Genomic DNA, 26186 nt, shown 5'->3' with positions numbered 1-26186 from the left:
GAAAACTGTCCCGGACATTTGAGTGTGTGAGCCTAAGTGCAGGGATCTGGAAGGCACACGCTGCCGTGGCTGTAGGGACGCCAGGACTGTGTGCTGTTGTAGGGGTTTCCCTGCAGCTACCCAAGCGCTTCCTCAGCTGTAAACGTCTCATGACTGTGGGTCCTGACTGGCGAGGATGGGCCCTGTTAGTCCCAAGGAGCTGGACCTCAGTGGCGTCACCCTGGCGCTCCCGGGCCCCTGCTTCTGTGATGACACCATGTGGAAATCAGAGCTGCAGATAAACCCCTGGCTGCCGGGCAAGTCCTGACCTCAGGTCCTGTCTCAACTTGGAGGGTTCAGGGGCAGGTGGCACAGGTGCCACGGGCTGGGCGAGCGGCTGGAGACAGGACCGTGCTAGGGGCCCTGTGCCCTGACCCACGAAGCTCAGACTCAGAGGGACTCAAGAGTTCCATGGTGGGGACTGCTTCTAGCTGGTTGCCACTGTCCTGTTGGCATGCAGCTCCATCTGCATAGACCAGGACCTCCATAGAGCAGGGTGAGGCTCCTCCCCTCCCGGAGTGGCGGCACATCCTTCAGGCGAGCCTGGGGGCTGCGGCATCAGGCATCGCCCAGCCTTTGCCTGTGCTCACATCCGGGGCAGCATTTGTCACCCACCTCACTTACAGCTGAAGAAACTGAGGCACAGGCAGGTGGATGCACCCTACCCGGCAGCGGGAAGCCCCGACCTCCACCCGAGGCCAGGCCAAGGCCCCCAGCCCTCGCTTGGGACAGACACTGCCCCTGACCTGCTGCCTGCCAGGCCTGATGTCTTGCCTTCCTCATGGGGCCTTGGGGAAAAGCCACCACCCTTGTCAGCCGGACAGGAGGTGCCTGAGGGAGAGGGTGGGGCAGGAGGAGCCCAGAGGCCCAGGGAAGGGGGTTTCAAGGGCAGCCCCCAGGAGCAGAAGCCCTTTTCTCAGAGGCCAGAGGTGCTGTGGGGAGTGACAATGACCGGCCACCCCCCAAGGTCCCCATGGCTCCGGAAAGCATGGCAGCAAGGAATCCCGACACGCTTCACTCATATGGTTTCTAAAAGGCGTTGAAGTGAGAGCCCCACCGCACAGAGCCTGCCCAGGAAACCCTGGGCCCTGTGGGCAGAAGGGGCCAGGCTGCCCCAGGCGCTCCTGGAACAAGATCAAGGACACCTCAAGTCAGGACGCCTGCGTCAGGCTAGGGGGGCTGTGGAGCTGAGCACCCCTCTCATCAGAACACCTGTGTCAGGCTGCGGGGGGCCGTGGAGCTGAGCACTGCCCTCATCAGGACACCTGTGTCAGTCTGGGGGGGCTGTGGAGCTGAGCACCCCTCTCATCAGGACGCCTGTGTCAGGCTGGGGGGTGCTGTGGAGCTGAGAACCGCTCTCATCAGGACGCCTGTGTCAGGCTGTGGGGGGGGCCGTGGAGCAGAGCACCGCTCTCATCAGGACACCTGTGTCAGGCTGGGGGGCTGTGGAGCTGAGCACCGCTCTCAGGACACCTGTGTCAGGCTGGGGGGCTGTGGAGCTGAGCACCGCTCTCAGGACACCTGCGTCAGGCTGGGGGCGGCTGTGGAGCTGAGCACCGCTCTCAGGACACCTGTGTCAGGCTCGGGGGTGGCTGTGGAGCTGAGCACCGCTCTCAGGACACCTGTGTCAGGCTGGGGGGTGCTGTGGAGCTGAGCACCGCTCTCAGGACGCCTGTGTCAGGCTGGGGGGCTGTGGAGCTGAGCACCCCTCTCATCAGGACGCCTGTGTCAGGCTGGGGGGCTGTGGAGCTGAGCACCCCTCTCATCAGGACACCTGTGTCAGGCTAGGGGGGCTGTGGAGCTGAGCACCCCTCTCATCAGGACCCCTGTGTCAGGCCTGGGGGTGCTGTGGAGCTGAGCACCGCTCTCAGGACGCCTGCGTCAGGCTGGGGGGTGCTGTGGAGCTGAGCACCCGTCTCATCAGGACACCTGTGTCAGGCTAGGGGGGCTGTGGAGCTGAGCACCCCTCTCATCAGGACCCCTGTGTCAGGCCTGGGGGTGCTGTGGAGCTGAGCACCGCTCTCAGGACGCCTGCGTCAGGCTGGGGGGTGCTGTGGAGCTGAGCACCGCTCTCAGGACACCTGTGTCAGGCTCGGGGGTGGCTGTGGAGCTGAGCACCGCTCTCAGGACGCCTGTGTCAGGCTCGGGGGTGGCTGTGGAGCTGAGCACCCCTCTCATCAGGGTTCCTGTGTCAGGCTAGGGGGGCTGTGGAGGTGAGCACCCCTCTCATCAGGACACCTGTGTCAGCCTGTGGGGGGGGCCGTGGAGCAGAGCACAGCTCTCATCAGGACACCTGTGTCAGGCTGGGGGGTGCTGTGGAGCTGAGCACCCCTCTCATCAGGACGCCTGTGTCAGGCTGGGGGGTGCTGTGGAGCTGAGAACCGCTCTCATCAGGACGCCTGTGTCAGGCTGGGGGGCTGTGGAGCTGAGCACCCCTCTCATCAGGACGCCTGTGTCAGGCTGGGGGGCTGTGGAGCTGAGCACCCGTCTCATCAGGACGCCTGTGTCAGGCTAGGGGGGCTGTGGAGCTGAGCACCCCTCTCATCAGGACCCCTGTGTCAGGCCTGGGGGTGCTGTGGAGCTGAGCACCGCTCTCAGGACACCTGTGTCAGGCTGGGGGGGCTGTGGAGCTGAGCACCGCTCTCATCAGGAAGCCTGTGTCAGGCTGGGGGGCTGTGGAGCTGAGCACCGCTCTCAGGACACCTGCGTCAGGCTGAGGGGGGGCTGTGGAGCTGAGCACCCCTCTCATCAGGACACCTGTGTCAGGCTGGGGGGCGTGTGGAGCTGAGCACCACTCTCAGGACACCTGTGTCAGGCTGGGGGCTGTGGAGCTGAGCTCCGCTCTCAGGACACCTGCGTCAGGCTGAGGGGGGGCTGTGGAGCTGAGCACCCCTCTCATCAGGACACCTGTGTCAGGCTGGGGGGCGTGTGGAGCTGAGCACCACTCTCAGGACACCTGTGTCAGGCTGGGGGGCTGTGGAGCTGAGCACCACTCTCAGGACGCCTGTGTCAGGCTGGGGGGCTGTGGAGCTGAGCACCGCTCTCAGGACACCTGCGTCAGGCTGAGGGGGGGCTGTGGAGCTGAGCACCCCTCTCATCAGGACACCTGTGTCAGGCTGGGGGGCGTGTGGAGCTGAGCACCACTCTCAGGACACCTGTGTCAGGCTGGGGGGCTGTGGAGCTGAGCACCACTCTCAGGACACCTGTGTCAGGCTGGGGGCTGTGGAGCTGAGCTCCGCTCTCAGGACGCCTGTGTCAGGCTGGGGGGCTGTGGAGCTGAGCACCGCTCTCAGGACACCTGTGTCAGGCTGGGGGGCTGTGGAGCTGAGCTCCGCTCTCAGGACACCTGCGTCAGGCTGGGGGCGGCTGTGGAGCTGAGCATCGCTCTCAGGACACCTGCGTCAGGCTGGGGGGTGGCTGTGGAGCTGAGCACCCCTCTCATCAGGACGCCTGTGTCAGGCTGGGGGGCTGTGGAGCTGAGCACCGCTCTCAGGACACCTGCGTCAGGCTGGGGGGTGGCTGTGGAGCTGAGCACCCCTCTCATCAGGACGCCTGTGTCAGGCTGGGGGGTGCTGTGGAGCTGAGCACCGCTCTCAGGACGCCTGCGTCAGGCTGGGGGGGCTGTGGAGCTGAGCACCCCTCTCATCAGGACGCCTGTGTCAGGCTAGGGGGGCTGTGGAGCTGAGCACCCCTCTCATCAGGACGCCTGTGTCAGGCTGGGGGCGGCTGTGGAGCTGAGCACCGCTCTCATCAGGACGCCTGTGTCAGGCTGGGGGGTGCTGTGGAGCTGAGCACCGCTCTCATCAGGACGCCTGTGTCAGGCTGGGGGGGCTGTGGAGCTGAGCACCCCTCTCATCAGGACGCCTGTGTCAGGCTAGGGGGGCTGTGGAGCTGAGCACCCCTCTCATCAGGACACCTGTGTCAGGCTGGGGGGCTGTGGAGCTGAGCACCCCTCTCATCAGGACACCTGTGTCAGGCTGGGGGGTGCTGTGGAGCTGAGCACCGCTCTCATCAGGACACCTGTGTCAGGCTGAGGGGCTGTGGGGCTGAGCACCCCTCTCATCAGGACGCCTGTGTCAGGCTGGGGGGCTGTGGAGCTGAGCACCCCTCTCATCAGGACGCCTGTGTCAGGCTCGGGGGTTGCTGTGGAGCTGAGCACCGCTCTCAGGACACCTGTGTCAGGCTCGGGGGTGGCTGTGGAGCTGAGCACCCCTCTCATCAGGATTCCTGTGTCAGGCTAGGGGGGCTGTGGAGGTGAGCACCCCTCTCATCAGGACACCTGTGTCAGCCTGTGGGGGGGGCCGTGGAGCAGAGCACAGCTCTCATCAGGACACCTGTGTCAGGCTGGGGGTGCTGTGGAGCTGAGCACCCCTCTCATCAGGACGCCTGTGTCAGGCTGGGGGGTGCTGTGGAGCTGAGAACCGCTCTCATCAGGACGCCTGTGTCAGGCTGTGGGGGGGGCCGTGGAGCGGAGCACCGCTCTCATCAGGACACCTGTGTCAGGCTGGGGGGCTGTGGAGCTGAGCTCCGCTCTCAGGACACCTGCGTCAGGCTGGGGGCGGCTGTGGAGCTGAGCACCGCTCTCAGGACACCTGTGTCAGGCTCGGGGGTGGCTGTGGAGCTGAGCACCGCTCTCAGGACGCCTGTGTCAGGCTCGGGGGTGGCTGTGGAGCTGAGCACCCCTCTCATCAGGACACCTGTGTCAGGCTGGCGGGGGCTGTGGAGCTGAGCTCCGCTCTCAGGACACCTGCGTCAGGCTGGGGGGGCTGTGGAGCTGAGCACCCCTCTCATCAGGACACCTGTGTCAGGCTGGGGGGCTGTGGAGCTGAGCACCCCTCTCATGGACCCAGGTACGACCACTTCTCTGTGCTGTGTGAGCTGCTCCCTGCAGGAGTCCCGTCCCTGGCCGCCTGTCTGCAGTTGCTTCTACGGGGTACGTCTGGTCTGGCCGCCCCAAGCCCCGCTGGCTCCTCCCAGAAAGACCTGAAGGACGGGAGGCCAAGTGCCCAGTGCTCCAAACACCCTGCTGGACTGTGGTGGTTCTCACGGGGAGGGTGGTCTCACTACCCCAGCTCAGCCACCCGCCTGCCCTGAAGTCCACCCAGGCTGGGCCTGTGCCCAGTCTCCAAGCCTAAGCCCAAAGCAGACTGGAGAGTTCTGAGGGTGCACCCCTCAGACACAGTGACCCCGCAGAAATGCATGCAGAGGTCAGACGTGGGGAGCGGCTCTACCTTTGCTGCAGAAACGTCCTCAACACCTGGCTGAGCAGGTGTGGGGCTCAGGCATCCAGCCCTGGAAGGCCCTGGACCCAGCATTCACTTCCAGGTCGCCTGAGGGAACAACAGGACCCACAGGCAGGGGCAGGCACAGGGTGCTCCTCGGGGTCGCAGGGGTGTGGCGAGATGAGCCGTGCGGGTGGAGGGGTCGCAGGGGGCTTGGCAAGATGAGCCTTGCGGCCACACAGGAAATTTTAGCTACTGTGTGGTGCCTATGCACTGACAGCGGGGCCCACAGGCTGGCAGCCCAGATGGGGGTGTGGCCAGTGACAGGACATGGAATGGATCAGACTGACTTCTCAGCTGCTGACTCTGAACTACTTAGAATACGTAGAAAGGGGCGGAGATGATAGAACAGACACACACGTGCCCCACACTAAGGAGCTGTGTTAATATTGATGGTATTTGCAGTGTCCCTTGGCCACGGCCCCACCTGCCACCCCTGTGACTGGGGCACTGCCCTCCGGCCGCCAGCCTTTCCCAGCGAGTATTTCCACGGACACTGGGAGGTTTGTCCACGCTGGTGCCCGCAGGCCTCATGGGTTTGTTCCGGGTGCTCCAGGATATTCCATTGGTTGTATAAACCATAGTGGCAACTCTGTGTGAGCCCTGGACACCTGCAGGTCAGGCTGCGCCCAGCAGGAGGGGCCACTTGCTGTCCGGGTGGTGCTGCTGCCAACACAGTCTTATTTCTATTTTCTCGTTTTTAAATATAAGGAACATATTTCACGTTTAAAGAGAAGCAGCAGGCCCGTCTGCCCCAGGCGCCCTCGGCCAGCACACTCGGGGCTGGGCCTGGCCAGTGGCTCTCCGTGCTGCCCACCTGCTGCCGCGGCACCCAGGCCTGCAGGTCCCAGTGCCAGTGTAACCCTCTCTCCTCCAAAGACCCCCCAACCGCCCTGCCTGTGGTTGATTTCAGGAGGATTTGATGAAGATGTTAAAGCAAAAACGGAGAACCTTCTCGGGATTTCCAGCCTGGAAATAACAGACGCTGTGAGGCAAGTACCCCGAGGCCCTCCCCCTCCCCGCCCTCCTCTCCCCTTCCGCCTCCCTTGGGGACAGCTGTTCTCAGCAGGGCTCTCTGCAGGGAGGGGGCCGGCTCTTTCCCTGGCAGAAGCATCCTTGCCCTTGTCACACAAGTCAGCCTCCATCTGCGCAGCTCCGTGGACATGCTGCTGGAGGGCAACAGGTGAGCGTGTGGGTAAGGTGCGGGTGAGCGGGCAGGTGCGGGTGGGGGGCAGGTGCGGGTGAGCGGGCAGGTGCGGGTAAGCGGGCAGGTGCGGGTGAGCGGGCAGGTGCGGATGGGGGGCAGGTGCGGGTGAGCGGGCAGGTGCGGGTGAGCGGGCAGGTGCGGGTGAGCGGGCAGGTGCGGGTGAGCGGGCAGGTGCGGGTGAGCGGGCAGGTGCGGGTGGGGGGCAGGTGCAGGTGGCGGGCAGGTGCGGGTGGGGGGCAGGTGCGGGTGAGCGGGCAGGTGCGGGTGGGGAGCAGGTGCGGGTGGGGGGCAGGTGCGGGTGGCGGGCAGGTGCCGGTGAGCAGGCAGGTGCGGGTGGCGGGCAGGTGCGGGTGAGCGGGCAGGTGCGGGTGGGGGGCAGGTGCGGGTGGGGGGCAGGTGCGGGTGGGGGGCAGGTGCGGGTGAGCGGGCAGGTGCGGGTGGGGGGCAGGTGCGGGTGGGGGGCAGGTGCGGGTGGCGGGCAGGTGCCGGTGAGCAGGCAGGTGCGGGTGGGGGGCAGGTGCGGGTGAGCGGGCAGGCATGAGGCAGGTGTCGGTGAGCAGGCAGGTGTGGGTGACGGGGGCAGCTGCAGTTGAGCAGGCAGGTGTGGGTGGGAGGTGGATGGAGGCAGGTGCGGGTGAGTTGGCAGGTGTGGGCGAGCAGACAGGTGCAGGTGAGGGCAGGTGCACAAGTCCCCCCAACCCCCCCCACCCCAGCACGGAGGCGGCATCGTCCTCCTTCACAAAGACTTTCCAGGGGATGCGCGACTTAGAAACGTCTATCCGATTCTTACACATTTCTGAGGTATTACTGTTAAGCCGCCCCACGGCTGCCTTGGTAGCACAGCACGCCTGTGTGTGGATTTGCCCCAGGTACGTAACCGGCTGGTTCAGCCCCTACCACCGCCAGCGGAAGCTCATCCACCCGGTCATGGTCCAGCACATCCAGCCCGCAGCGCTCGGGTGAGGCCCTGCAGCCGTGGGTTTGCCAACGACTGCTGCGCGTCCCTTAGCTCGTGAAAGCGCAGCGCAGGAGGGTGAGGGGCGGGCTTCTGGGCTCAGATGTGCACCTGTCGCTGACTTGTTCCTCCCAACACACGGATGAGATGGAGTCAGTAGCCCCATTTTACACAAGGGAAACTGAGGCATGAGGCAGTACTGACCATGGGGTTGAGGGCGAGTCCCGAGTGTGCATACTCTGTGCTCACGGCGCCCTCACCCCCAGCCTCCTGGCGCAGTGGAGCGCCCTCGTGCGGGAGCTGGAGGCCGCCCTGCAGCTGGCTTTCTACCCGGACGCCGTGGAGGAGTGGCTGGAGGAGAATGTGCACCCCAGCCTGCAGCGGCTGCAAGCTCTGCTACAGGACCTCAGCGAGGCGGCCGCACCCCAGCCCCCGCCCACCGGCCCCGGTGGGGACGCTGCTCAGGACCCCTGAGAGAAGAGCTCGTGCCTGCGCTGGGGGGCTCTGCGCAGCCAACTGGACAGGCCTGGGGCCCAGCAAAAGGGGCCCACGTAGGTATCATGCCCTCTGGCCCAGCAGTGTCTGGCCCACACGCAGTTCCTGCGGGCCCTGGGCAGCCCCATGGGGAGAGACTAGAAAACACAGAAGGAAGCAGCACGGGGACACCCACTCTGTGACCTGCACGTACGACACCAATTCTGAAATAAAGAGGGGAAGCCACAGTTACACGTGAAGGGTTATTGAAGGCTCCCCCAGCTTCCAGCTGCTTTCAGTCCCTCCTGCATCCAGGAAGAAACGGCAGCCCTGGGGCTGGTGAGGAGGAAGGGCCAGGACAGCACCTATGTCAGGGAGCTGCCTGGCTGGGACAGCACCCGGTTAGGGACCCGGCGAGGGCGGCTTCCTCTTCCTCACCTAAAGCATCTTCCTACAGCCAGGGGTGAACAGGCCAGAAACCTCAGATGACTGCATCGTACACTTTTCATTTTAGGAAGAAAAAACATCTCAGGTTTAACCATCTAAAAACCTAGTTTTGGGCTGGGCACAGTGGCTCATGCCTTTAATCCCAGCTCTTTGGGAGGCCAAGATGGACAGATGACCTAAGGTCAGGAGTCTGAGACCACCCTGGCCAACATGGTGAAACCCCGTCTCTACTGAAAATATAAAAATTAGCCAGGTGTGGTGGCAGGTGCCTATAATCCCAGCTACTCAGAAGGCTGAGGCAGGAGAATCACTTGAACCCAGGAGGCGGCGGTTGCAGTGAGCTGAGATGACACCATTGCACTCCAGCCTGGGAGATAAGAGCGTAACTCCATCTCAAAATCAAAACAAAAAACCCAGGTAACTTTGGCATGTTCAGGGGAGCATGTCCCCCAGCTACGGGCTGGCAGCCACTGCTGAGGAGGGTCTCATCCCTTTCCTGTCTGCTCTCACTGAGGCAGCAGCCAGACCTGGGGCAAAGGCGTTCCTGCTCCTAACCAGCCACTCCTGGGGCTGCTGCCTGGGGGCTCACAGGGCCCAGGAGTCCCCAGCTCGGAGGCCACGGCACCAAGCCAGGCACGCTCGGTGCACACTGCACCTGGTAGGACCTCAGGAGACCAAGAGCACTGGCGGGCAGGACGGCGGGTTCAGCTCCTGCAGGGGTGCAGCCGAGAGCCCAGCCCCCTCCCCCCACCAGGTCTTCCCAGGTTCAAGAGAGGCTGGAACTCAATTTCTGCAGAAAGTCTCCCAGTTTTTCTTATGGTTGGTGTTTTTTTGTAAAGACTGGATCTTGCTGTGTTGTCCATGCTGGTCTTGAACTCCTGGCCTCAAGCAATCCTCCCAAATCCTTGGCCTCCCAAAGCGCTGGGATTACTGGCATGAGCCACTGCACTCGGGCTGGAGCTCCTGGTTTTTAAGCGCTGCACAATGTTAGAAGAGCTGACCTTTTTTCTGGCCTAGCAGCTTCTGCTGAGGCTGAGGGTGAGGAGCAGAGAGACCTTTCTGTGGTGACAGCTGGGATACAGGAGTCTGTGCACCAAGATCCTGGCATCAGCAAAGGAGGCGGGTCCTTGGGAAGGGGCAGCTTCCACAGTGTGGCCGCAGCATGCACAGCCAGGCAGGCCCGGGGAAAGCACCTGACCGCGGGGGTCATGCACCCAGCGAGGGGACACTGTCAGGGACGTCGCACGGCACCGGCACCCACGGGGACCCAGCCCGCCTCTCTACTCGTCTGAGGTCTCACTGGGAGACCTCCAGCTGCAGGAAGGTAGGCCCCGGCCTCACGATGGAGAAAGCCTGGGTGTCCTTTTGGTTTCAGAGGCCAGGGGTGGAGCTGTCCAGTCCGGGCCGTGCAGCCCGTTGTCTTCACAGCCCGAACTGCCCAAGCCGGGGCCACTGTCTGATTCCCGGAGGACTCGCTGACTTCTGAGCCCCCTTCCAACACCAACAGAGTCCCTGTCCAGCCCCTCAGAGAAGGTCCAGCTTGCCGTTTCACGCAGCGTGAAAGCAGCAGCAGGAGCAGGCAAGAGGCCGACTCAGCCAGAGGTGCCGGCTCAGCCGGAGGTGCCGTCGGAGGCTGAGGCCGAGGGTTCTGTGGGCGGTGCTCAGGCACAGGCGCACGGGGCTGTCAGCTCTGGCTCCCAGGGTCGCCGGCCTCACTGTCACTGCTCTGAGACATCTCCGTGGGGCTCTCAAGGCAGTGCAGCTCCAGGAAGCTGGTGATGAGCTTGGCAACGGCTTCCACATCACTGGGCGAGGCCGACAACAGGAGGAAGGTCAGGTCACCTCGGCACAGGGCGCCACGATACCCCACATCAGCCTCCCCTTCAGTCACCCTCCTCCAGCAGCCCCTGGGACTCCCAAACTGGACCCAGCACTTCCTGGCTTGGTCCCACCCCCGCAGCCACAGTGGGGCTTCCCAAGGGCCCCTCTGTGACCCGTCCACAAACGTGTCTCCTCTCCCAGCTGCCCCTTAGCTCTGGGCGGTCAGGAACGGGAGTCACCTCACTCGGCGGCAGCTCTGGCCAGATCAAAGTCACGCAGCCTTACCTGCGGTGACCCATGACCGCACTCTGGGTGAGGGGGTGGGAGAAGCCTGTCGCAAGCCGGAGCACCACCACGTAGCCCTTCCCGAAGTACCGGACCTTCTCCTCCTCCACGCTCACGTCACGCACATCCTGCAGCAGGACCACCACTGCAGGGAGACACGGTCAGTGGTCAAGCCGTCCCCACCCACACATGCTGCCCGGCAGTCGCACCAGGGCCACTGGCGCCGTCAAGGGCAACAGACACGCTTGGTTGGTAGCAAAAGTGTGTGCTGTTCCCTGTCAGGCTGGGCCCGGAGGACTGCTGTGGCCCTGACGGCGGTGCAGGGTCCTCTGGGTGGGAAGGACGTGCCCACAGTGCAGGCTGGCGGGCCAGGTGCACGGGCTGCTGGTTCTCCTGGGAGTGCTGATGGCGGGCGAGGGCAACATCTTTATGCTGCACTGTTGCGCCCGGTTTCCCTGAGGTTGGCTGCTGAGCCAGGGCCACCCTGCAATTTCCTGTGGCCATTCAGGGAAGCCACCTCTTCGGGGACTGGGGTGGCCCCATCCTGCGGCCCCAACAGCCTTAACGGCTGTCAGAAAGCAGCATAGCTGCCTCCCACAGCCCAGGCCAGGCCTACATCTGCTCTCCCCAAAGCCGCGGGTGACATGGGGCCAATGCCCTGGCCAGGTCTCTGCAGGGATCCAGGAAGCAGTCTGCCAGCAGTGCAGCAGGGTGGCACCAAACCCAAGACTGTCCAGCGACTGTGGTCTCCCAAATCCATCCCACCCTCGGGCTGTGCATGGGTGGCCGGACCCCGAGGCCTCTCCACAGGAAGCCAGTGCTGACCACAGCTGGGATGTGCCCAGGCTCACGGTGGGGGTTCCTCAAACCACCCAGCCCCTTACTGCAGGTCCAGTAGAACCCACGGGAAAGCTGGAGGAGCCAAGGCTCTCCCTGCCCTGCCCTGTGATCTGCCCTCAGGGGCCAAAGTGCACCTGGGGACAAGTGGCTAAACAGGCCACCCGAGCGCAGGTGGGCCAAACCCATCCTCCCACCCTGCCTAGGGGCCAAACCTCTGAAGGACCCAGGAGGCTCCAGACCCCGCCAAGCAGGTAGAGGCATCCGTGGGACCCTGCGTCCAGCAGGCAGGACTCAACCTTGGTCACCAAGCAGGCGAGCTTGGACCCTCGGCGTTTCCAGGCCCCCCTAGGCCCCGTGAGTCACCCAGACGCCCACAGTGCCACGCCTGTGTCCCATGTCCCCGCACTCCCCTCAACTCACCCTGGTCATGGCCTGCTCTGAAGAGAGTCAGCAGCTTCTTATAGAGGCTGAACGTCTTCAAAACAACCTTCCCCGTGCTCTTGTCAAAGACGGCTTCCTGGAAACCGATATGCACTGACCACCATGAACCTCCAGGAACAGGGGCCCTCCCAGTCAGAACCCAAACCCCTGAAGCCCACATGCTGCTGTGCCAGAGCCAGACATCTGCAGCCAACCCGACTCCTGTTGGGAAATGTGGAGGAAAGGGGGGGCCGGGTCCAGTGGACACCTGCTCCACTCTGCAGGCAGAACAGATGTGCAGGGAGGCAGCGGGACGAGCAAATCAGGGCACAGAGGTCAGAGGGCAGCAGCGGGCCAGGCTGAAAGGACTCACAAGGGTCTCCGAGGCGGGAGGGCCGGCCACGGGGAAAGCTGACTCACACCCCATAGTGGCAACTTTGGGAAGAAAGCACTTTGGGGAAGACAGTCTCATGGAGAGCTTCTAAGAGAAAAATGCCTTCGGGAGACTCCCTGACCAACTGTGGTCCCAGGTGAGCGCAGGGCCCAAGTCCCGATGAATAGAGACCTCTGAGCAAGGACCAACGCTTCAGGACGGGGAAGCGCTAGGTCACCAGGCCTTTCCTCCTCCCCTCATTCCCATTGCAAGAACACCCAGGAGCTGAACGGCCCTGGACTCATCCTGCACCTGAGCCGAACTTACCTCCCAGTCTTCCAAGTTCTGCACAGCCACGAACAGGCAGCCTGTGACATAGAAGAGCTTCCAGCCCAGGGTATCTGGAGACGAACATAGGGCGCCAGCCTCTGAGTCCCAGGAACGTGCCCACGGGAGGCCCCGCCCAGCACAGCCTCCCCCAGATGCTGGCCAGAGGCAAGGCTTGCAAGGATCCCCTGGGCAGCTTCCTGTGCTGCTGCCCTGCCACTCAGGACCCACACGCAGCACACCCACCCAGCTGTGACCCCCAGAGTCCACGTGAGAGGCAGGTGGGGTGCGCAGGGCCTCTGCCCATCTGGGCAGGCCCAGGGATGGTGGCAAGGTGGGAAGTATCCCTCACCCCACAGCTGGATCTTAGGCATACTCAAGAGCATCTTTCTGAGACTATTTTATGACCCAAAACATAGAAAACGTAAGAAGTGAAATGTAGGCTGGGTGCTGGGCCGGGATGGGTGTGCCAGAACACCAGCACGTGGAGGAGCGTGGGGCCCACCAACGATCGAAGGGCAGAGGTGCCTCCCCTAAAGGCTGCCCCCTGGACAGTCACAAATGACAGCTTTTCCTTCTTTTTTCTATTTTCCAAACGGATGAGACAGTTATGGGGGGTAAGGAGTGCTTTACCTCCACTGTAGTACGCAGCAGCCAGGCCAATCGACAAGATTCCTAGGAAGAGAAAGTGGCTGTCTGCCTATTGAGCCCCATAAGCCCCGCCTCCTCCCCGCCTATTGAGCCCCATAAGCCCCACCTCCTCCCCACCTGTTGAGCCCCGTGAGCCCCGCCTCCTCCCCGCCTGTTGAGCCCCGTGAGCCCCGCCTCCTCCCCGCCTGTTGAGTCCCGTGAGCCCCGCCTCCTCCCCGCCTGTTGAGCCCCGTGAGCCCCGCCTCCTCCCCGCCTGTTGAACCCCGTAAGACCCCGCCTCCTCCCTGTTGAGCCCCGCAAGCCCTGCCTCCTCCCTGCCTGTTGAGCCCCGTAAGCCCTGCCTCCTCCCTGCCTGTTGAGCCCTGTAAGCCCCGCCTTCTCCCTGCCTGTTGAGCCCCGCAAGCCCCGGCTCCTCCCTGCCTATTGAACCCCATAAACCCCGCCTTCTCCCTGCCTGTTGAGCCCCATAAGCCCCGCCTCCTCCCTGCCTGTTGAGCCCCATAAGCCCCGCCTCCTCCCCACCTGTTGAGCCCTGTAAGCCCCGCCTCCTCCCTACCTGTTGAGCCCCGTAAGCCCCGCCTCCTCCCTGCCTGTTGAGCCCCGTAAGCCCCGCCTCCTCCCCCCGTGCAGCGGGCCAGGAGCCACAGCCCAATGAGCAGGCTCTTCTCACTGTAGGAACAGCTGTGGTGGGGGGTTACAGACCACCAGGTTCAAAGTAGGGGAGATAGCCAGGAAGTTGGTTCAAAAATGCAGTATAGGGGAGGCTGAGGCGGGAGAATCGCTTGAACCCGGGAGGTGGAGGTTGCAGTGAGCCAAGATTGCACCACTGCACTCTAGCCTGGGCGACAGAGTGAGACTCAGTCTCAAAACAAACAAACAAACAACACACACACACACAGACAAATGCAGTATAATTGGGCATAATGTCACACACTTGGAATCCCAGCTACCTAGGAGGCCGAGGCAGGAAGATCGCTTGAGCCCAGGAGTTTGAGACCAGCCTGGGCAACATAACGAGACACTATCACTAAAGAAACCAAAAACCAAACACAGCATACACTATTCACTGGAGGCTCCAGAGCTGACCCACGTCTTACTCCAGCAGCACGCGGTGAGTTCTGAAGACTGTGCACAAAGAGTTACAACACAGTGTGCCATGAAAAACACACAGGAGACCATGGCGGGTCATAGGAAAGGTGGATTCCAGAGACACAGCTGCTGAGCACAGCCAGCACCACGCCTCCCACCATCCCACCAACACAACTACAGCTGTCCTCAAGGGTACAGGACCCTACTGGTGGGTGGGGACAGAGGACAGGAGGCTAAAAGGACTGTGAGTCCTGTGAAGGGGTCTGAGGACCAGGGAAGAGGAGAAATAGGAACCCACGATCACCCATCACATGGTTCAAAACAAGCGCAAAGGCAAATATGGTGACCTTGGAAAAGCTCATCGAGCATGAATGAAATACTCTGGGTGTTAATGGTTAAAAGGGGACCAGACAGACATGCGTTATCTGTAAAACCAAGTGGATACAAAGAAACAAAATAGCTGTTAGATTTCAGGGTAACAAAAAAAAGAAGAAATACTTTGTTTCATTTTCATCCTTTTTGAACGTCTTCTGGTTCAGGGGAGGGACGTGGAGAGCCTTACCAACCAGCAGGGACCAGGACCGGATGCCTGGAGCCCTCTTCAGATGGAGGCGGGCGCTGGTGCGGGTCTCCACCTGCATGTACATCCCGGGGACGGCGGCACCACTCTCTACAGGAGGAGGGTCTGGGGACAGACAGAGGCAGCTTTGCCCTTGGGCCTGCCCACAAGCAGGCGCCCACACCATCAGACCCAGACGGGAGGCCAGGAGCAGGCCCCCCAACAAACCACCTGCAGCCCCAGACACCATCAGCCATTGTGACCTGGTCTTTGTGGCTGGGCACACCACTGGATCCCCCACAGACCGCGTTTCCTGTGTAAGGGAACGTTCACAGTGACACCGTTCTTCCGTTCACAGTGACACCGACGGCACGGAGGCTGCTTCCCCCCTCAGACTCACGAGCGGCAGCTGCATCACCATCTGCCCCTGTCCTATCTGGAAACCTTACGTCTTGAGGAGGCCGCCAGCCCCCAGCAGCCTTCGAGCTTCTAGCACCTATCAGCACCCACTCTCCCCTGTGCTGGCCTCCGCCAAGAAAGGGAACTGAAAGTCCTATCATGGCTTCAGCCGTCCTGGCATGGACCAAGAATATCAGCTCTCTCTCTGCCTTCCTCCACCTGCTGAAAGCTCAGAGGGTCCGAAAACGGCCAGAACCAATGAGTCACCAAAGGGGCCAATCCTCCACAGGGGAGTTCTGCGAGGGCTGCTGCAGCCCTGCCAGCTTAAACAGTACGCTCCAAACAAAGGCTCCAGGGACCCCGTTCTGGGGAGTTTCTCAGGGATTTCTCTGCAAAGTCGAATCAAATTTCTGACATTAAATACGGGGTTCAGGCCAGGCGCGGTGGCTCATGCGTATAATCCCAGCACTTTGCGAGGCCGAGGCAGGCGGATCGCATGAGTCCAGGAGTTCAAGACCAGCTAGGGCAACGTGTGAAACTCCGTCTCCACAAAACAATATTTAAAAATTAGCTCGGTGTGGTGGTGCACGCCTGTGCTGCTAGCTATCAGGCTGAGCCGGATCACCTGAGCCCAGGAGGTGGCGGCTGCAGTGAGCCGAGATCCTGCCACCGAACTCCAACCTGGGTGACAGAGTGAGAACCTGCCTGAAAAAAATGCAAGCGGTTCAAATCACACAAAGCAACCCTAGGTGCTGGTTCGCGACTGGGCTCCCTCCCGGGCCTCCGTCCCCGCATTGCTCCCCAGGCGCCCCCGCATTCCACACACAAATGCACACACACGAGCACACGCGCTGGCAGGGCCGCCCGCGCCACTGGTCGCACCGGAGCGCTCCCCGCACCGGGCCAACCTGCAGCGGGCACAGCGGGACAAGCACGGCCCGCAGGCGGGTCCAGGACGCAGACCCCGCCCGGAGTGGGCCCAAGGGCGCCGGGACAAGCGGCACGGAGCGGGAGGGAAGCGCGGAGCCCGCCCAGCCCAGCTGCCTACCGAGAGCACAGCGGTCCCCGGGCGGCAGCAAAGGGACGCGAACCGGCGGGTGCGGGACCGCGCGCACTTCCGGGATTGGAGTGCAGCCGAGCGTACTTCCGGGGGCGGGGGGCCGCGCGCACTTCCGGGGGCGGGGCCGCGCGCACTTCCGGGATTGTCGTGGAGCCGAGCGGACTTCCGGGGGCGGGGCCTCGCGCCGTTCCTGGATGGGGCGGAGCCGAGCGGACTTCCGGGGGCGAGGCCCGTGCACTTCCGGGATCCGGGCGGAGTCGCAGGAAGAGGCCGGTGGTTCCTACTAAAGGAACCACTTTTCTTGGAAAAAAGAAATGTGAGGGGAACCGTATCCGAAAGGAAAGAACTTACCAAAAATTATGAGCGTCTTGTCAACATAGAAGCGTAACCAAAGCGGTTCGCATTGCCAAAAAAGAAGATTTGAGCATAAGAACGGGAATTCCAATGAATTGAAAATCCTCAGGTGCTCCAGTCTGTAATTCATAATAATGTATTTTTTAACTCTCTTCACTTTTGGAGGATGCTGACAAACTCACCCCAGTTTGTGTCCTGGTTAATAAAAGGAAAGCATCTAGCATTTGTCCTGCCTTTATGAAATGTACAGCAGAGTAACCAAATACTGCATGAGAAGATTTTCTCATTATAGAAGTTTTCCGGCTAATAAATAAAGAAGAAACAGTAGGATTAAAACATCACCCTGTGAATTATTGGACCTAGGCAATGTCATCAATGACTGCTAATTAACATCAGAAAAAGGTCAGTTAGATATCAGAAGTACACAACACCATCTATGAAGTAGTCTGGCCAGAAAAAATTTAACCCGAATGTGAACCAGCTTCTAGAGTGAATTACTGGAAATTTGGAAGACAAGAATGTACTAAAGGATTCTATAAGGATACACTCAGCAATTGCAGGTGTAAACCAAAAATAAAATTCTAACTTGCAACCATCTGACTAGATCCTGCCTATTGGCCAAGGGTATTCCAAAGTTATCCTGAAACATTGGATGAGGCAGTGATGGGAAAGGGGAGACTGACATACCTCACTCCCTCCTCCCTTTTGGAATTCAGCCACAGAGCTGATCAGTATTAACATTGAAACAGATCTTGAGGCTGCAAAGTAGATTCTGTAGCAATGACACCAAATTCCAGCCTGACTCCAGTATGGGATCACATGACAGATAACAGGCCTGAAAGAAATCTAAGTACTCTACCCCACATCATATCGATTTAGTGTATTTTGAAATAGCCCTGCAAAGCTGTCCCCTGTGAGGAAAATCTACATTCTGTAGAGGATCGCTGTTCCTTGCCAGGTTTTTTCCTGCTCCAGGAGGTAATTAACTCTGATAAGAAGCACAATCCGGCTGGGTGCAGTGACTCACACCTATAATCCCAGCACTTAGGGAGGCCAAGGCAGGTGGATCGAGAGATCAGGAGTTTGAGACCAGCCTGACCTTTAACGTGGCGAAACCCCGTCTCTACTAAAAATAAAAAATTTAGCCAGGTGTGGTGGCACACACCTGTAGTCCCAGATACTCAGGAGACTGAGGCAGGAGAATCACTTGAACTTGGGAGGCGGAAGTTGCAGTGAGCCGAGATCATGCCATTGCACTCCAGCCTAGGCAACAGAGTGAGACACTGTCTCAAAAAAAAAAAAGAAAAAGAAAACAGAGCAGCACAATCCATTCTCTCTGAAGCCTGCTACCTGGAGACTTCCTCTGCTTAATGAAAATCTTGGTCTCCACAAGTCCTTATCTTAACCTAGACATTCCCTTCTATTAATTTTAGGTCTTTAGACAATAACTTTTTCAACCAATTGCCAGTCAGAAAATCTTTGAATCTACCTAAGACCTGGAAACCCCCCAGTTGAGGTTACCCCACCTTTCTGAACTGAACCAATGTACATCTACATGTATTGACTAATGTCATCTGTCTTCCTAAAAGCCGAGCTGTAGCCTAACCTCCTTGGGTACATGCTCTCAGGATCTCCTAAGGGCTGTGTCACCAGCCATTGGTCACTCATATTTGGCACAGAATCTCTTCAAATTTGTGGTGGGTTTTTTTTTTTTTTTTTTTTTTGAGATGGAGCCAAGGCTGGGCGCAGTGGCTCACACCTGTAATCCGAGCACTTTGGGAGGCCAAGGTGGGCGGATCACAAGGTCAGGAGTTTGAGACCACCCTGGCCAATATGGTGAAACCCTATCTCTATTTAAAAAAAAAAGAGAGAGAGAGAGAGAGAAAGAGAGAGATAGAGTCTCATTCTGTCACCAGGCTAGAGTGCGGTGGTGTGATCTCAGCTCACAACAACCTCTGCCTCCCAGGTTCAAGCGATTCTCCTGCCTCAGCCTCCCAAGTAGCTGGGATTACAGATGTGTGCCACCATGCCCAGCTAATTTTTGTATTTTTAGTAGAGATGGGGTTTCACCATGTTGACCAGGATAGTCTTGAACTCCTGACATGATCTGCCTGCCTCAGCCTCCCAAAGTGCTGGGTTTACAGGCATGATCCACCAGGACTGGCCGTCTCTTCAAATATCTTACAGTTACACTCTTTTTGTCAACATGGGAACCCCTACAGGCAACTGACCTGATTTTTAAATAATATATACAAAGAACAACAACTTTAAGATCAGGAACTCAGCAACCTTTTTTTGACGAAGTCCCACTGTTGACCAAGTTGGAGTGCAATGGCACCATCTCAGCTCACTGCAACCTCTGCCTCCCAGGTTCAAGCGATTCTCCTGCCTCAGCCTCCTGAGTAGCTGGGACTACAGGCATGCGCCACCACGCCCAGCCAATTTTTTTATTTTTTGTAGAGACAGGGTTTTGCCATGTCGGCCAGGCAGGTCTCAAACTCCTGACTTCAGGTGATCGGCCCACCTAGGCCACCCAAAGTGCTGGGATTACAGGTATGAGCCATCATGCCCATCCTGAACTCTGCCACTTCTAAGTAGGCCTCAAGTTATGTCAAAATCAAGTTGTTTTTCAACAAAAAAAGGCTTTTCAATGTCTTCCATAAACTCACAGAAAAACAAAAGAGACTTAAGAAACATATAAACCATTTGTAATACAGACTAATGGAACATACTAGACCTTATTTAGGTCCTGATTTAAACAAACTGTAAAAAAAATTATGAGACAATGTGGAAAACTAGACATTGGCTTTTTGATTAAAAAAAATTAACTGATTTCAATGTGTGCCTTTAACCATATTACAATTATGTTTTTATTTTATTTATTTTTATTAGTTTATTTTAGAGACGGAGTTTCGCTCTTGTTGCCCAGGCTGGAGTGCAATGGCACAGTCTTGGCTCATTGCACCCGCTGCCTCCTGGGTTCAAGCAATTCTCCTGCCACAGCCTCCCCAGTAGCTGGGATTACAGGCACGCACCACCACCATGCCCAGCGAATTTTTGTATTTTTAGTAAAGATGGAGTTTCACCATGTTGGCCAGGCTGGTCTCAAACACCTGATCTCAGGTGATCCACCCGCCTCAGCCTCCCAAAGTGCTAGGATTACAGGTATGAGCCACCGTGTCTGGCCAGTTATATTTTTTAAACATTAACAAAAAATATATACAAATGTCAACCTAAAATTATCCTTTTACTCAAGTTGAAGTTGAGGGGAGATGTTTTCTGAGAGATGCTGACATGAATTTGAGTAATCCAGAGGCTTAACATCTGCTGGATTTTATTGACACATTTGTAAAAAGCTATACAAACTGGAAATTGTAAGTAAAAAAAATTTTTTTTGAGATGGAGTTTCGCTTGTTGCTCAGGCTGGAGAGCAACAGTCTGACCTCGGCTCACTACAACCTCTGCCTCCCAGGTTCAGGCGATTCTCCTGCCTCAGCCTCATGAGTAGCTGAGATTACAGGCGCCCACCACCACAACAGTCCGACCTCGGCTCACTACAACCTCCGCCTCCCAGGTTCAGGCGATTCTCCTGCCTCAGCCTCGTGAGTAGCTGAGATTACAGGCGCCCACCACCACAACAGTCCGACCTCGGCTCACTACAACCTCCGCCTCCCAGGTTCAGGCGATTCTCCTGCCTCAGCCTCGTGAGTAGCTGAGATTACAGGCGCCCACCACCACAACAGTCCGACCTCGGCTCACTACAACCTCCGCCTCCCAGGTTCAGGCGATTCTCCTGCCTCAGCCTCGTGAGTAGCTGAGATTACAGGCGCCCACCACCACAACAGTCCGATCTCGGCTCACTACAACCTCCGCCTCCCAGGTTCAGGCGATTCTCCTGCCTCAGCCTCATGAGTAGCTGAGATTACAGGCGCCCACCACCACACCAGGCTAATTTTCTATTTTTAAAAGAGACAGGGTTTCACCATGTCAGTCAGGCTGATCTCAAACTCCTGACCTGAGGTGATCTCCCTGCCTCTGCCTCCCAAAGTGCTGGGATCACAGGCCTGAGCTACTGTGCCCAGCCAAAAATATTTTTAATAGAAAACAATTCGCAACACAGTAAGGTTAGGAGAAAAAATAAAATTTAAAAAAATTAAAAGATTCTAGTGGGTTTTCTAGAACTGGAATAGTCTTAAATATTTATTTGGACTTTGTGACCCCCAGAGGTAAGAGGGATGTTTGCTTCACCTTTTTTTTTTTTTTCTGAGACAGAATTCTGTTCTGTCATCCAGGTTGGAGTACAATGGTGCAATCTCAACTCACTGCAACCTCCGTTTCCCGGGTTCAAGTGATTCTACTGCCATAGCCCCCTGAGTAGCTGGGGTTACAGGCATGCACCACCATATCTGGATATTTTTTTGTATTTTTAGTAGGTGCAGGGTTTCACCATGTTGTCCAGGCTGATGTAAAACTCCTGACCTCAACTGATTCACCTGCCTTGGCCTTCCAAAGTGCTGGGATTACAGGTGTGAGCCACGGTGCCCAGCCTCAACTTGAAATGTCAACTTGAAACTGCCTTTGCAAAGATTAAGATAGTGAGAGAGGGTGGGTGTAGTGGCTCACAGCTGTAATCCCAGCACTTTGGGAGGCTGAGATGGATCACTTGAGTCCAGGAATTCGAGAACAGCCTGGACAACATGGGGAGACCCTGTATCTGCAAAAAAATTAAAACTTAGCCAGGATGGTGGTGCGAGACTGTAGTCCCAGCTTCCTGGCAGGGCTGAGGTGGACGGATTACTTGAGCCAAGGAGGTTGAGGCTGTAGTGAACTGTGATCATGCCACTGCATTCCAGCCAAGGTAATAGAGTGAGACCCTGTCTCAAATAAAAAAAAAAAAATTCACATAGTTAACTCCATCATCCTTCTGACAGCCCAGCTGTCCTTGGTTATTCTGGGGCATAAGCCAGTCTAATTTTGGGAGGAGTTTATAGTTTAACCTTGAAGCAAGGATGATAAATAGTCCCTTCCTAAAACTATGGCCTCCCTCTTCTGGGGCTGAAACTGCCTTTGTAAAGCTAATGAAAGGCCACAAGATTAGGATTGTGGGAGGGGCCTGCCCTCTGCTAAAACATCAGCATACTTCCCACAATCCATTACTGCTCAGGATTCATGTGGCCAGAGATCACAAGATTTGCAACTTCCCCAATTGCACCTAAAGATAATATCAGTATTTGTAGAACCTAAGATTGGTTTTTTGAGATGTTTTTCAGAGTGAACCCACACCAACCTGTGACTCAGGATTCAACTGGTTCCTGTGGCCCCACCCAGAGGCAGACTCAGTGCTTGAGGACCATTTTCCACACCCTTGTGATTTCATCCCCAGCCAATCAGCAGCACTCATTCTCTAGCCCCCTGCCCACCAAATTGTCCACAAACACCCTAACCTGTGAGCCTTTGGAGAGACTGATTTGAGTAATAACTCTGTCCTCTGTGTGGCCTGTCAGGTGTCAATTAAACTCTTTTGTTCCTGTCATGCTGCAGTCTCAATGAATTGACTTTGTGCAGCAGGCAGGAGAAACCTGATGGGCCATGACAAGCTGAAGAATGATGAGGTTCATAAATTTGGAAAGGAGAGCTTTATTTCTCATAAAGGGTTTCAGCCTGGAGGGTGGCCATTCTGACAGGCAGGGAAGCTGCCTCTGGCCGGAAGCCAGAAACTGACACTTCCAGGGAGGGGCAAGGGAACAGGAATCTATGCTGAGCAGTGTGTAAACATACATATTTAGCAAGCTGCAGGAGAAGTCATGAATATTTGTGAAAAGAGAAACATACACAAGCACAGCAAAGCTTCAGGCCCCTTCCTGAGGGGCATGTAGTCTGGTCATAAGCACTCCAGGGTCAGTGGTTTCTTATTAGTAAGGAATACTGGTCAGCTGTGTCGAAACTGCAAACCAAAGGGCTGTTATCGGTGATGGAGTCTTTGGAAAGGGCTAGTTTCCGTTAAGCTCTTAGCGAAGAAAGCCTAATAGTAGTTAGCTAAGGCTGGGGCATGACAACATCTGTTCTCCCATCTGTCATGGCTGAGAACTCTCAAGGTTACCCTGGGATCTCCTTAGCCAAGAGGGGCTCCCTGCAGTCAGCTGGGGTCCTTTGGATTTCATTTCATTTCTCAGAAGACAGGAAGACAGGCTCTAACATGTGGAATCCTGAGAACTGCTGGTGTCTGTTCAAAACACCTACAAGTTATTTTTCTTATGCCACACTCTTCCAGACATGTTCTTCTCATTTCTGATTTCTGTAACACACATACACTGATTTCGTAAAATGTTTATAATTATCAGAGGAATCCAATACTTCCATTATAGACCTGTATCAATGTTTTGCTTAGCTGAAATCAATTTCTTGGAGGAATAATTATTATTCTTTACTTTGTAAGGTGTAAGGGCCCAAATCAATGTACTTGGTAAAATTATCCACATGAACGCACGCGAATGTCAGAAGGCCATCATTTAGCATCTCCCCTCGTCCTTCCGGGTCCATCACTCCTGGTTCCGCCCAGGCACGCCGCGCATGCGCGCTGTCACCTCGCCGGGCCTACGTGACACGCCATGAAGCGGCCATGGCGGCGGACGAGGGCTGTGCCTCCCCCCACCCCTCCCCGCCCTGTCAGGAGCCGCGAGTAAGGCGAGTGTTAAGACGCAGCGCTGGCTAAGCAAGCCCGGCCCCGAGAGCCCAGGGGCCTGCGGCCCCGTGATCGCCGGACCAAGCACACTAGAACGGCCCCGGCTTGGCCTCGGGACACCCCGCGCGTTCACCCACTCCCTGGCAAACGGAGCTTGGCCGCCGCCGCAGGACCCACAAGAAGCGGAGACGAGTGCAAGGACCCGGGCCCCGCGGCGCAGTACGTAGATGAGCCTGCGCTCCGCCCCGCGCACTCCGATTGGCTCTGGGGCCTGGCCCTCCCCTTCCAGACACTGTCATTGGCCTAGACGAACCCGTGGGATGGGGCCGCCCTGCCCTTTGCGCACTCCTATTGGTCCAGGGGTGCGGCCTGTCCTCTCCCGGTGCTCTGATTGGCCGAGCGCAGCCGTCGGGGGTGAGGACGCGCCGGGGGAGGACAACAAAGGGCCGCGGGCGGCTGGCAGCGGTGTCCGCGACTCCCGGTGCTTCTCTCAGGCTCAGGCGCCCGGCCTCCCGCCCGCCGCGCTCCAGATGAAGTGTGAGCACTGCACGCGCAAGGTGAGCGCCCGGGGCGGCTCGCGTCTGGTGCCTGTCCCGTGGGGCTCCGGCCGGCGCGGGGTCAGCTGCGCTCTGCGGGGCGGGCTCGGTCTTCCGTCCCACGCCGCCGGGCGCGGAAACGAACGCGGGCCGAGCCTCGTGCCGCTCAGCACAGTCCGAGTAAACACCGGTCGCGGCGGGAATGATCCGAGCCTTTCGAAGGGTTTTTAGGCGTTTTCAAACCTGCCCCGCTGGGGGTCCCAGAGCGGCCGGGGCAGGGGCTGCTGACCGGCGCCTTCCGCGCTTGCCTCCCGGCCGCGGCCACAGCCGCGCGGCGCACGCAGGGGCTTTTGTAGCCGTTACGACCGAAACGGGCTCCTGGGGATGCTGCGCCGGGGCTTGCTCTTCTCTCCGGGACACCGCGCGGAGCCTCCCAGCGCCGCGTGCGGGGCTTCATCCCCCGTGGCGGCCGCGTGGCGTTCGCGGTGCACCTGCGTCCAGGCAGGTTAACCCGTATCGCGAGCAACGGAGACGTGCGTCTGTCCTTAGTCCCTGCGCTTTTGTTTCGGTAGAAGGGATGAAAGGCCGGCGCGGTGGCTCAGCACTGTGATGCCTGCCAGCCCTTTGCGGGGCCGAGGCGGGCGGATCACCGGAGACCAGCCTGACCAACATGGAGAAACCCCGTCTCTACCAAAAATACAAAAACTAGCCGGGCGTGGTGATGCGCGCCTGTAATCCCAGCTACTCGGGAGACTGAGGCAGAAGCATCGCTTGAACCCGGGAGGCGGAGGTTGCTGAGTCGAGATCTCGCCCCTGCACCCCAGCCTGGAAGAGAGTGAGACTCTGTCTCAAAATGAATAAACAAGAATTAAAACTAAAAAAAGAAAGGGTAGAAATACATGATGAGCTTAATTGGTCAGACGGTGCACATTTTCTTTAATTTTTTTTTTTTAGTGACAGTTTCTCTCTTGTCACCCAGGCTGGAGTGCAGTAGCACCATCTTGGCTCACTGTAACCTCCACTTCCCTGGTTTAAGCGATTCTCTTGCCTCAGCCTCAGGTGTAGCTGGGAATACAAGCACGTGCCACCACAGCCGGCTAATTTTTTTTATTTTGAGTAGAGAGAGAGTTTCACCGTGTTAGCCAGGATGGTTTCCATCTCCTGACCTGGTGATCCGCCCGCCTAGGCCTCCCAGAGCATTGGGATTACAGGCGTGAGCCACCGCACCTGGCCAGAGTGTGCACTTTTTCTCAATGGAGACGAATTAAAAGTTCATTAATAATGTTTCTTTGCTTTTATAAGGAATGTAAGAAAACAAAAACTGATGACCGGGAGAATCTGTCAGCTGATGCGCCGAGTCCAGCCCGGGAAAGTGGAGAGGCGAGTAGATTTGTCAGTTTTGTATCAGCCCAGGGTAACTTGTTACTACTGTTTTTCTCTGTGGGGACTCACAACACCATGTACATCACTGCTTTAAAGACGACTGAAGTATGGCTGGTGTGGTGGCTCATGCCTGTAATCCCAGCCCTTTCAGAGGCCGAGGCGGGTGGATCACTTGAGGTCAGGAGTTCGAGACCAGCCTGGCCAACGTGGTGAAACCCCACCTCTACTAAAAATACAAAAATTATCTGGGTGTGGTGCTGCATGCCTGTAATCCCAGCTACTCAGGAGGCTGAGGCGGGAAAATTGTTTGAACCTGGGAGGCGGAGGTGGCAGTGAGCTGAGATTGCACCACTATAGCTTCAGCCTGGGAGACAGAGTGAGACTCTGTCTCAGAAAAAGAAAAAAAGACTGAAATAAAACTTGAAGAGGCTAGTAACTACATGTGCAAGACAGTCAGTTGGTGGCCCAAGGCCTGTCATCTCAGAGCACACTACACTGCATCCAAGGCCTGTCTTCTCAGAGCACACTACACTGCATCCAAGGCCTGTCATCTCAGAGCACACTACACTGCATCCAAGGCCTGTCTTCTCAGAGCACACTACACTGCATCCAAGGCCTGTCATCTCAGAGCACACTACACTGCATCCAAGGCCTGTCTTCTCAGAGCACACTACACTGCATCCAAGGCCTGTCATCTCAGAGCACACTACACTGCATCCAAGGCCTGTCATCTCAGAGCACACTACACTGCATCCAAGGCCTGTCTTCTCAGAGCACACTACACTGCATCCGAGGCCTGTCATCTCAGAGCACACTACACTGCATCCAAGGCCTGTCATCTCAGAGCACACTACACTGCATCCAAGGCCTGTCTTCTCAGAGCACACTACACTGCATCCAAGGCCTGTCATCTCAGAGCACACTACACTGCATCCAAGGCCTGTCATCTCAGAGCACATACACTGCATCCAAGGCCTGTCATCTCAGAGCACACTACACTGCA

General features: G+C 57.9%; 3 protein-coding genes across 5 annotated transcripts in view; 2 read left to right on the top strand and 1 right to left on the bottom strand.

The window, feature by feature from the left end:
* Positions 1 to 9519, top strand: part of HEXD (hexosaminidase D) — a 28806-nt gene extending 19287 nt beyond the window's left edge. The window contains exons 9-13 of the mRNA XM_064369533.1: positions 4890 to 4972; positions 6235 to 6313; positions 6403 to 6504; positions 7398 to 7487; positions 7750 to 9519. Of these exons, the coding sequence (XP_064225603.1) occupies positions 4890 to 4972; positions 6235 to 6313; positions 6403 to 6504; positions 7398 to 7487; positions 7750 to 7957 (562 nt within the window). The 3' untranslated portion in view covers positions 7958 to 9519. The remainder of the gene's footprint in view (positions 1 to 4889; positions 4973 to 6234; positions 6314 to 6402; positions 6505 to 7397; positions 7488 to 7749) is intronic.
* A 483-nt stretch (positions 9520 to 10002) lies between these two features.
* On the bottom strand, positions 10003 to 14895 carry LOC105717450 (cytochrome b-245 chaperone 1). Its single transcript, XM_021666341.2, has 6 exons — positions 14773 to 14895; positions 13104 to 13145; positions 12471 to 12544; positions 11771 to 11867; positions 10511 to 10655; positions 10003 to 10209 (listed from the first exon to the last, which is right to left on the bottom strand). Exons 1-6 carry the CDS (start codon positions 14855 to 14857, stop codon positions 10089 to 10091), a joined length of 564 nt encoding a protein of 187 aa, XP_021522016.2. The 5' UTR covers positions 14858 to 14895; the 3' UTR covers positions 10003 to 10088.
* Positions 14896 to 23719: 8824 nt separating this feature from the next.
* NARF (nuclear prelamin A recognition factor) overlaps positions 23720 to 26186 on the top strand; it is a 34234-nt gene continuing 31767 nt past the window's right edge. For all 3 annotated transcript variants that reach the window (XM_012452653.2, XM_012452652.2, XM_012452651.2), the window contains exons 1-2: positions 23720 to 23821; positions 25103 to 25180. In XM_012452653.2, coding sequence (XP_012308076.2) covers positions 23795 to 23821; positions 25103 to 25180 — 105 coding nt within the window. In that variant the 5' untranslated portion in view covers positions 23720 to 23794. The remainder of the gene's footprint in view (positions 23822 to 25102; positions 25181 to 26186) is intronic.

This window comes from Aotus nancymaae, unplaced genomic scaffold (genome assembly GCF_030222135.1).
Source record: "Aotus nancymaae isolate 86718 unplaced genomic scaffold, 86718_ANA_hifiasm-v0.15.2.pri h1tg000089l, whole genome shotgun sequence".
NCBI classification, from domain to species: Eukaryota; Metazoa; Chordata; class Mammalia; order Primates; family Aotidae; genus Aotus; species Aotus nancymaae.
Note: the sequence above shows the minus strand (reverse complement) of the source record. Positions and strands in the feature narration are given on the sequence as shown.

Coding starts and splice junctions, on each gene's coding strand:
- LOC105717450 (XM_021666341.2), bottom strand. CDS start 14,857: ATGTACATGCAGGTGGAGACCCGCACCAGCGCCCGCCTCCATCTGAAG. Junction 12,545..13,103: donor TGCTGCGTACTACAGTGGAG/GTAAAGCACTCC, acceptor GTTCGTCTCCAG/ATACCCTGGGCTGGAAGCTC. Junction 10,210..10,510: donor GCGGTCATGGGTCACCGCAG/GTAAGGCTGCGT, acceptor GGCCTCGCCCAG/TGATGTGGAAGCCGTTGCCA.